The 11303-nt window shown below is 42.2% G+C and overlaps 2 protein-coding genes across 2 annotated transcripts in view; both read left to right on the top strand.

The window, feature by feature from the left end:
• Nucleotides 1–3790: 3790 nt before the first annotated feature.
• On the top strand, nucleotides 3791–4234 carry LOC109470407. The gene has a single exon (XM_019769346.1). The coding sequence runs from the start codon at nucleotides 3791–3793 to the stop codon at nucleotides 4232–4234; it is 444 nt and encodes a 147-aa protein (XP_019624905.1).
• Nucleotides 4235–5061: 827 nt separating this feature from the next.
• LOC109470406 overlaps nucleotides 5062–11303 on the top strand; it is a 13429-nt gene continuing 7187 nt past the window's right edge. Inside the window, exons 1-6 of the mRNA XM_019769345.1 lie at nucleotides 5062–5140; nucleotides 5842–5937; nucleotides 6844–7007; nucleotides 7975–8131; nucleotides 9595–9746; nucleotides 10834–10972. Of these exons, the coding sequence (XP_019624904.1) occupies nucleotides 5063–5140; nucleotides 5842–5937; nucleotides 6844–7007; nucleotides 7975–8131; nucleotides 9595–9746; nucleotides 10834–10972 (786 nt within the window). The 5' untranslated portion in view covers nucleotide 5062. The remainder of the gene's footprint in view (nucleotides 5141–5841; nucleotides 5938–6843; nucleotides 7008–7974; nucleotides 8132–9594; nucleotides 9747–10833; nucleotides 10973–11303) is intronic.

The raw sequence follows: 11303 nt of genomic DNA, 5'->3' as shown, positions 1-11303 counted from the left end.
TGTCTGAGGGACAACCCGACCTGCAGGGACTGGAGAAAGAGAACGTGGAGGTACGTAAGGGCTAGCCTCTACCAGGCTTGGGGAGGCGGCTGGCCTGGAAAGAGTAGAAATCGGCCAAACAGAGAGATAAGCATGCCAAGGGAGTTTGTCCGTTGAGAGGACATTGGAGTGTGGCGAAATGTTCTCTCAACTGAAAAACTCCCTTGGCATGCTTATCTCTCTATTTGGCCGATTTCTACTCTTTCCAGCCGCCTCCCCAAGCCTGGTAGAGGCTACGTGAGGGCTTGACATAAGAAATATCACATGTGGGGTCATGTGGCGTAGCGGCAGAGTGCTCAACTCGGAATTAAGAGGTCCCGGGTTCGAGTCCTGACATGCCACGGATCTTGTGCCCTTGGAAAAGGCACTTTACACGGCTTTCCTCACTTCGCTCAGGTGTAAATGAGTATTGTATTGTCCTCTGTGTTGGTGGTGGCATTAATATGAGTTGAAAAAAGATGTTGAAATATTTAAAAAAAAAATGATCACACCCATCTTTGCTCGTTCTATTCATAACTGTATCTGGGACAGATTTACTCAAGAAAATTTGCTTCTAAAAGTGCATAAAATAACGTTTGAGAGGATTGAAAATCAGAAATATCCATATGTCAGATCGAAAATTGATGGCCTTGTCAGCGGTCGTCCAAAAAAGGGGCTACGGTAGGAAGGTTTTTGCTTTTTAATCTCCAAGCAGATCCTAGCTGGCAAAAGACAGTAACTGTATCAAATCGGCATATGGACTCTCTCTGGCGAATGGATACTGCCTGGCCAATTTAATACTGTCTTTTGTCCCCCTAGGATCTGCTTGGAGCTTATTTGCTAGGGTCGGTTGGGTAAGGGGAAGCAGAAACACAGTAACTTTTTCCAACGGATATGGTAAGGCCACAGCAAATAATTTTTATGGATGACATCAGCGCGCATTAATTTTCGCCTGATTTTGGAGAAAAAAAACTTTTGTTGCCTTCTGACAGTGGTCAACATGCCGAAAATGGAGAGTAGATCTAGACAAGGCTCTGATTTAATGTTTTGTTTCTTACTTTGATATGTGATACTGACTGTGTATATATGATGTTCCTACTGAATCAAAACCATTTGTACTATAATTGAGTCAAAATATCAAATTGTAGGAACCTTGTTTTTTTCGGCCCGCCTTGTTTTTTTCGCCCGCTCGCATTAGATTTTGAGTCTGCGGAGGATGTCATCCATAAAATTTACTTGCTGTGGCCTAAAGGTAACATGACTGAGTCGATGTGTAGGTACCCCTGGACAGGCAGTTGTGTGAACGGTTCTTCCAAGAGAGTCAGTGGGCGAGCTACCGAAGACGTGTGGTGGAGCAGACTATGGTGGACATCCACCGGCCTAAAGACGGACTGGGCCTGCGCAACTATGACGTCATCGACACCTACCCGACATCAGAGGACACACTTGTCATAGGTACTGGGAATGATCTAATTTAAGTTGAGGCTCAGTGCAACAAAGAAAGTTTATAACGAGAATTAAACTGTTCTCCAACTCAAGAAAATTGACCCACCAGGAATTTTTAACCGAATGGTTCAGTCTTCATTAGCTTTTTGACCCGAGTGCTGTAGACACGTGACTTTTCCCCACGTGTGACGTCAGCACCGGGTCAAAGTTCGTCGGAAGTCGGTACCACCCCCCGAGTTGAGTTGGAGAACAGTTTAATTCTCATTACGCATTTTACCAACTCAGATGAACTTTCATGCTAACAAACGAAACTGTGGGCATATATAATTATAACCTTCATTAGACTGACTCGGATACGTGATATTTAATGTACTTTTGACCCATTAGTAGTGAACTTATCGGAACTACAAGATGAAGCACTTTTAGAATAATGTTCTCCATTTTTTTTTCAAGATTTCAGATGCATTTATTGCACATTGCAGAGGGACCACTGAATGGCGTCCAATTTACAATTGAAATTTAAAGAAATTCGCTACATTCTGCATTCTTTATTGCACTAATTCAAATGTACATCAGCAGGGGGAGAATAACTACTACCCCCTGAATTGAGTACCATTTGTCACATAAAGAGACATATTTGAGACAATACATGGACATCTAAATAAGGTATATACAAAGACATATACAAAGTAATTAAAATATACACAATGTCCATACTGATTGCATCCAGTCAAGTCAGGTTCAGTACATACAAACAGCATTTCACATAATAGGACTCATAAGCTATTTAAAATACATGTATTGCAATCTATAACAATAACTTGCAATAGTGAAAAAGGACGCAAAACCTCGCAGGAGTATACACTGTAGTAAATGTTCAACTGTTAGAATAAAGTTTTCATAAAACATGTACATTGAAATTTATATATATTTCTTTCATGTTGCAGCAGATATCGCTGGGAGGAACGTGCCCTTCCGAAAGAAATTAACAGGGGGCGCTGTTCGACCACGGTCCCGTCAGGACACTCCGTCGTCTCGGGCGGCCCGCAGCCGGCTGGGGAGTGAGTACATCGCCAGCCCGGTGTACGCCCGGGACAACACGGGGGACCTCAGGCTGATAGACGTGATTCAGGATAGGAGCCACACACCAAGCCGGAACCTCTATGGGCTGAAATGTCGCCATTTTCTACAAGAGGGGAGTTAATTTAGCTTATAAGAGGGCCTGCAAGCCCTTTTTCGTAAGGCGTAATCAGGCCGTTTTAGACTTCGTAATTCGTAGGCAGTCTCCGCAAAAATCAACGTAACATTAGCCGCAAATCGTAAAGTCGTAATCAGCTCTGAGACTTTAACGTAATTCGTAATAGGCGGCGAAAATTTTGCGTAATTCGTAATCACTACCCCCCCCCCCTTGCAGGCCCTCTTATAACTTTGAAGCGCCATTCCTGCAAATCAAATATGCACTACCGGTTCCCATTTACAGGTCAACGTCAGTCCATATTTGAGGGATAAGGGTGCGGTGTTATGTGTATGCGGGACGGAAACGATTTTAGATATACAACAAATATGTATTTAATACCATCGGGGATCTTGGAATAAAAATTAATAATCCTGTACTTGAAAGTTTACATTTGCTTTCATGTATCTCAAAAATAGGTGTATCGAAATGCTATTAATCATTTTTCATTCAAATATATTTACATTATTTACCAGGCATATTCAGTTACGTATCCATTCATTCATTTGGTACGACCGAGTCAGAATATTGGACATTGAACAGGACATTTTTAATTTTGAGAGGTATTAAAGCTGCATTATGAGGCCATATATATCAGGGCACTCCAGCCTTCACTAAACAGAGACGGTGGACGATATAAACTGCCTGGCACGTTTCCTGGCGTGGATTCACGTTCGGAAGTGATTGGTCATTACTTATCCTGATGAAGGTGACAATTGTTGAAAATTTCATCCTTGTGTGCCCTTGGAATAAAGTTCAGTATCATACTATGCTTTACTACCAAATTCAATACATTCCATCATAACATGAATAACCTAAAAAAAAACAATATATTTCATCCATAAATACCATGGTATGGAGTGAAATATAATAGGACGTGTACCGTGATGTTCTATGTTCTATTTTGAATTCTAAGAGAACTATAACAACGCCAACATTCGACTTCGCTCAAAGATCAACATTGCAACAAAACGGCACAGGCTACATACGTGCAAGAGATTAGGTTACCTTGAAGTATTCAACCGGTAACCGTTTTTTGGATACATCTGTGAAGATAGAGTTCTTAGCAAAAGAAAGAAACCTTCTGACACGATGGATCTTATTGAGTCCGTCGACAAAACTCGGGAGTCTACGGACGGGAGTCGGGAGTCTGTCGGCCCTAGGAGAGAACCCGCCGACGACAAGCGAGAGAAGGGCAACGAGAGGCCAGAGTCCATCGCCGGCAGTCGGGAATCTGTCGGCAGGAGACGTGAATCTGTCGGCGGGAGGCGTGAATCTGTCGGCGGGAGGCGTGAATCTGTCGGCGGAAGACGTGAATCTGTCGGCGGAAGACGTGAATCTGTCGGCGGGAGGCGGGAATCCGTCGGCGGAAGGCGTGAGTCCATCGGCGGAAGACGGCAGCCCGTCAGCAGACAGCGGCGTGAATCCATACTGTTCACGCAGGAGGAGGTCGCCCGTCTGAGAGCGCGTGCGTGGCACGGTCACCGACGGAAAACACAAGCGTTGATTCGGCTGGTAAGTCTGATGTGTGAATAGTTGTACTCAGAACCGTGCTTTATCCAGAACCTTGCCTGGAACAAATCTACGTTCTCGGATACGTGAATACCATCTAGCCTCCTTCACAGACTTCTGAGGGGGCGAAGGCGTTAATTTTTTTTTCGGGGAGCGACGCGAGTTATGCCGCGGAGGGACGGTTTCGCCGCCTAAGGTCTGCGAAGGAGGCTACTGTAGATACTATCCAGAACCGTCCCTGATTCTTCTTATAACCCATAATCAGGCATAGATCTAGATAGGCATGATTCTGGATACGATATAGCCTCAATGAGTTGCGTAATTAATGCATGTGTCGAAGAGTAGGAGAATATTATGATAACACATTCTCATAATTTCTGTTGATTTTTTTTTCTTTTTTGTCTTCAGAATTCACTGAAACAGTTACATGTTCCCCTACCGACACTAGAGGCATTTCAAAGGAACTTAACCAACGTATTTTTTAGCTCCTACCGCCATTTTACATTGTAACTTATTCTTTATCACTTACCATATCCTACATATGTTCGGTTACAGAGATCTCCGTCTCCAGTGAAAGAAACGCAGACCGTAAGTAACGACTTTTTTGGTGATTTCAAAACTCTTCAGATTAATATTAGAACAACTGTAAAAGGAAACAAAAAAACAGGCAAAAGAATTACAAATATTGAACCAACTATCAAGATAAAATTGTGGCTCAGAAACTCTACTAAGAAAAGAAACTGTTTGGCCTATGATGACGCTAACATAGTGTTTTATCCACAGATGTAAGAATATGAAGAATACATCGTGATTGTTGCTGATTTTATGTTGCAGATGCTTGAAAAGTTCGCCATGGCGGCTCGCGTAGTGCGCAGACTCTGTCAGGTGGCCATGTGTATGAAGAAGTACGCAGAGGACCATCTGGGCAAAGTAAGACAACCATTTCTAATTATGGTAAAGGTTCAAAAATACTTAAAAGACGTACATAGTAATGTGTTATATATTACAAATTCCTACTGTGTTCTGAATAGCCATGAACGCTGAAATTTTAATTTGTCTGATCGAAAATAAGCACAACAACAAAAATACCCTATCAACCGGGACGGGGGACGACATAGACACATTTGGACGAGCTACATGTAAGCATGGTCACGTGTCCATGGTCCATTTTTTTCTAGCATGTCGGCGGAACATATGCGCGAAACCAGGAACGCACAATGTGTACAGCACTTGACAAACGTTTCTAAGGTTGTCTTAAGAGTACTAGTATATGAGGATGTTCTCCCGTCTATAGTTTTCAAATGTTGTGTGGAAAAAGATATCGTACGCAGCGGACAAAATTCTGATGCAACGTTGACCAAACATCTGACAGAAACCGCGACGATGTGCTCCCGGTCCTGTCATGATTATCAAGAAAGTTTGTTAATCATGGCTTTCTTGATAATCATGACAGGACCGGGTGGACGATTCGCTCCGCCAGCAGTGTTTGCGCATTTCGTTCTGTCGACGTGCTATTTTTTTTATTTTAGTTTATTTTTATTTTTTTTTTAGGAAGGGCCACCTGGGCCACCTTTGCGGTTAAGAAAGGATGCTACAAAGTGTGAATTCAAATCATTCATCCTTATTTCCAGGTATTCGAGGGGCTGTCTAGACCACAACGCTCACCCCTCAAGGAACAAGGCAACGTTCTCTCATTTGATGCCGGCTTCTTCAAGACAGATTTTGAGGTAGGAGCTTGAACAGTACGTACTATTCTGTAAATCTGGGCTTATATCAGCATGCAAACCTGTATCTGGTAATTGTATCTGGTAGAATAACTGTATATGTTGTAATTGTTGTTACTGTGATTTGTGAATGTATTGCGTTGTTTAAAAAAAACAGGATTGTCTGAAAAACAGGTCAAATGACCTGAGTGCAATTTCCTGCATAAATAAATTAGTGAAAGTGAAGTGAAACCGTAACAAGGTTGGTCTTTAAAAAATCAGCACGGCGACGTTAGGTATTTAGTTCGGGGAGGTGGTGAAACAATGAAGATACTGACACAATTAATGATCCATTCCCATGATTTCTCATTTTCTGAAATTGACCCCCAAAATGCACTATTACGTCCTGATCTATTTGATTAGGCCGTACTGATTTAATTTTATGGATGACATCCGCGCGCGCATTGATTTTCGCCTGTTCTAAAAAAAGAGAGAAGAAGAAAGAATCACCTCGTCCGCGGCTCTGGCCTGGGTGACATCCTCCCTCCGTAATCCATGGTAGCTAGCGACAATAGTGAGCCGGCGGTAACTATGGAGGACGGCATCCAGGCTGCCGACGCTCCACGGGACTCAGAACTCAGTGAACGACAGTGCCGACTCATAAATGTCGCAAAGCCCAGCATGTGCCGGCTTGTCGTAAAAGTCGCTTTGTACTACTGTACCACAAATTCACAATACCAGCTTTGTATTCCTGTGGGTTAGCAGCATTTTTGGTGGCTGGAATATTTTTACTCGCCCGCGCGCACTAGTTTGGGGTCTTCAGAGGATGTTATCCATAAAATTAAGTCAATGTAGCCTTATGAATGCATGAGTGAATGAATGAATGAATGACGACATGAATGAAGGACTTAAACGAATATTTCCCTTCAGCACCTTTTCCCAGACTCGGCAAAGCGGGTAGCGGAGAAGCTTCCGTCAGAGAGGAACCCGGCCGACCTCAGGCTCATAGGGGCCGTACTGCGCAGTCTCAGTAACTTCAGGAAGTACCCTAGAAACATCCAGGACATGCTCTGTAGGGTCGTGCGGTACCAGAGGTACGAATCTCATCTTTATCAAAAATTTGCAGAAGGATATAATGAAGATTTTCTTCCCTTCTAACCCCCGTCGACTGTGTATTTACACATGCAAAGCTGCATTCTACAACTTATGGGTGATACAAAAAGTGAAATTTATCGTCAATTCTTGACATAGATTAAAAAAAATTATTGAAACACACAAACAAAACAAAGTTAAATCAACCCAACTCCATTCCAGATAAGTGCCATTCAGAATGTGAAGGTGCAAAAATATGACACCTTACGAGTTTAAAAGCTTGATACACAGCTGTCAACGATGTTTGTTTACATTCTGGTAGATTGTGGTGGCACTAAAAACTGAGTATGTCTTGTGTGGGCTGTTTTAGCACCGACCATAATTATATAAAATAAAAATAAGTGTCAGAAATGTGAGATGATTGTACAAATATGTTGATCAAAGAAAAGTTTAGGTAAATCACACGAATATTTCTTGAAATAAAATATTGAAGTATTTTTGAACGTTTTTAGATTTGAATGATCCTTATTATATCTTTCTTCTTTTTTAAAGTTTTTTTGCAGATCATGAATGTAAATAAAAATGTTTTTATTGCATTTTCAAGAAAGTATTACAGTCGTATGAATACAAATAAAGTGTACATGGTGTACAAAACAAAAAACTAAATAGTAATCCAAAACAGTTTACAAATGGTTTCCTAATTAACGAGATAATTGTGTAGTGTTCCCCATTTTCCCATATGTTTCTTTACTTTTTGACAATGCTGTTCAAAATAAACTCAATCTTACAATACGTACTAACGAATTTAACAAAACCTTTTAAGGCAACTACTTTGGAATCTCTATTTCGGAAAATATACATTTTTGCTAGTAGAATAACTGTATTAACAATAGATGGACAATTATCTAGGTGACCGAATATAACGTTGTGCAGGCTCAGTCTAACCGGGAAGTTAATTTGTCTTTCTAGTTTAGGCATGAACCGCGTGGTGATTAAGAAGGGCCATCCCGGCACGGCGTTCTACATGGTGTTCTCGGGGCGGGTAGGCGTGGTCACCACAGACGACCCTGATGAACTGATGCAGCGGGCCAGCATGGTGGTGCTCAGGAAGGGGGACATTTTTGGGGTAGGCGTAACTTAAACCATTCTTTCCTAGAACTATCGCAGAGTGGAACTCACTGTCACCAAGTACAGTAGGGACATTGTCATTAGATAGCTTTAAACAGTGCCTAGAGTTAGATGTTCAAGAGTTAGGTGTAACAAGTCGATCGGTGTAATATAGCCAGCTGCCGCCGCGCCACGTGCCTCCAAAGCTGCTATACAGATACAGAACTTAGAAAGCCCAGGTAAAAAAATATATCTCACAGCCTTTAGTCTCCCAAAACGAAGTAAGGTATTTCCCAAGCCATATAGCGTCTAGCCAGGAATCAAACCCGTGACCTCTCGATCCGACTCCGTGATCAAGATGTACACTGGACGTTGAAATTTTTTTGTTGGAGGTATGTGTTGGCTACCTTTAAAAAAAGCCACTGAGTGCTGAATTTTCTACTAACTATCCCACATCGCTTTCATAATTAAGTCATTTTTTGCCAACTATTTTATTCGCACGCTCGCATCAGTTTGGGTCATGCCACCTATATTTTGCCCTTGGGAAGGGCACTTTACACGACTTTCCTCACTTCGCTCATGTGAAAATGTCTGTTGTCCGTTCATGCGTTTGCCCTCTGCGTTGGTGACGGCATGAAAATAAGTTGAACTAGAAAAGTAACATTTGCAAAAGCAAATGCATAATGTTCACCTTCGGATATGGTCTGCTCTGTTAATTCTAACTCAAACACATTCACATACATGTATATAATGACAGGAGTCTAAATGCCTACTATGAAATTGCAACATTATGTAACCCAACACCAGTTACTATGGTGACAGACGTCAACAAAAGAGGCCATTGGCCAGGTCAGAGGTTAGTGTTTGGAACAGAAGAAGAAGAAATGGAGCAAATATGTTTTCCTTCGGTAAACATAATAAAAAAACTTGAGTGTGCCGTCGCCATGTTTTGTGATAAATGTGGCTTAAGGCCGCACAACACAGTATTCATGGGCGAACCCCGTAGTGAAAAGTATTCCGGGCACAAAGTAGTGCTACACAATACTAGGGAAGGGTGCAGAGATTGTTTTGTGCATGGCATCGAGACAGAACCTGTGGTAAATGTTAGAGGAATACGTCAGTTTTGAGACTGTAAAAGTTGGATTATGGTGCGTGTTGAGTCGGCGTAGATTTGCGCTTGGATACTTGTCCCGCCTAGTACTGTGCGTCGGCTGCAGTTCCATGACCTCCGCAGTGGCGCTAATAAAAGAGGGCGCGAGAAGAGAACTAGCCGGCAAATTCAAGCTCATTTTCACATATTTTGTACACTCTACCCTGAAATTAAACATATCAAAATTCTGAACCTTGCTTGTGCACCCTAGTATGATTTTCCGTGAGTCGAAGTGAGTCACTTTGGGGTCCTTAACTATAGAAATCCCCATAGGGCTAATACTGTGTTGTGCCGCCTTAAATGAAAACGTGAACTGTTAACGTTCTCCCCAGGAGATGGCTATGATTACAGGCGAACTCCGGAACGCGACCGTGCAGACCCTGGAGCAGACCGAGCTGGTGGTGGTGGACAGCTTCAACCTACAGGACAGCGACATGCACGTTCTTCTCAAGCGGGACTTCAAGTACAAGTTTGACTTCCTCAGGTAGTCAAGTGCTTCTAATAATGTGTTTACAATACTGTTTTCATTAATTATCTGTGTAATTATGTTTACTGAAGGAAAACAAATTGTTTTTGCTCTTTTTACTCTTCTTCTTCTTGCTCTGCTTCTTCCTCTTCTTCTTCTAAGGTCAATTACCTGAACCAGACGTCTGTCACCATGGTAACTAGTGTTGGGTTACGCCATGTTGCAATTTCATAGCAGGAGGGATTTAGACTCCAGTCTGGCAATATATATGAATGTATTTGAGTAAGAATTAACAAAGCAGACCATATGCGAAGGTAAACTTTATGCATTTGCTTTGCAATGTTACCTTTCTAGTGTTTTTAATCTAATTTGCCACCTTCTGTCATTTGAGACTCATAACTTTACTTCCTATGTTACTGAGGTTATCTTGTAAAGATTACATTTTTGTGAACAGTTACCCATAATTCAGCTTTGGCAGCCTGGTGCCAACTGTATGTGTTTTTGCAATATTGCATTTAAAATAAACCATTATATAGGTAGGTACGGACAATACCATTTTGTCGCTGTAGTGCTAATTCGGCATTGTCGCTTTGACTATCATGCTATCGGTATCGGAGCCAAAAATATTTTTCCTGGAAGAAGTATAGAGTTAAGCGAAACTTTTTATGCAGTGTTGAATTGCTGAGCTACATGTTTGTACTAAATTTCATTATAATTGCTTCAACTGTCATAGCACAGGTGCAAAAATATGCCACACGACACCGTAGAAAAGGCTACGTCTCCCAGTATATGTCTTGCTTGGCATAAAGTTCATCTGTGTTAGTACAAGTCATTATGATAAAGAGGACAGGAGTGAAGGAGGCGGTCCACATTAGAGCTCACAGACCACCCTGAAAATAGACGGGGGGCGTCACAAGTTATCTGCCACTTATGCCCCGCTACTACGGTCACGTGTCTCTGACGTCACGTTCCAAGAGTAGACGGGTCCATTCAGTGAACAAGGTTGAAGGAGTCACCCGAAAATTTGGGGTAAGTCAAAATTCATTCAAGTGTTGGAAGGAACGTTTAGTTTTTATTTCATATTCATCTTGCTGTTTGGCCCCAGAAAACTGAGCCTGTTTTGTCCGTGGGGAGACGAGCCCATGGAGCGGCTGGCGTCGCTGGCTAAGACAGAGACGATGCACCACGGGCAGGTGGTGGTCACCGACATGGGACAGGAACCTAACATCGTCTTCATCACCAAGGTAACCATGCCTGCAGTTAGACTTGTCTAGTTACATAAATTTTAACTAGTCCTAGTAACTAGTCCGGGGCATGCCCCCCCCCCCATTTTGAAAAATGAAGAACCTTCTGAAATGGCATTTCTTGCGTTTTTGAGAGGATTTCAGACAAAAAAATCAGTCTGAGGGATAACTTTTTATTCAATGACAAAGTAGGCAGTTTTATACGATTCCATGCCCGCTGGTGATACGAATCAGTCCATCTAAAGAGAAATATTGGACCTTTAGATTAAAAGTGGACCAAAAAGTGGACCTTTGTTTGAGCGTTCTTCCAAACCGCCCCCCCCCCGCCCGA

This window comes from Branchiostoma belcheri, unplaced genomic scaffold (assembly GCF_001625305.1).
Source record: "Branchiostoma belcheri isolate BF01 breed outbred unplaced genomic scaffold, Haploidv18h27 scaffold223, whole genome shotgun sequence".
In the NCBI taxonomy this organism is placed as follows: domain Eukaryota; kingdom Metazoa; phylum Chordata; class Leptocardii; order Amphioxiformes; family Branchiostomatidae; genus Branchiostoma; species Branchiostoma belcheri.
Note: the sequence above shows the minus strand (reverse complement) of the source record. Positions and strands in the feature narration are given on the sequence as shown.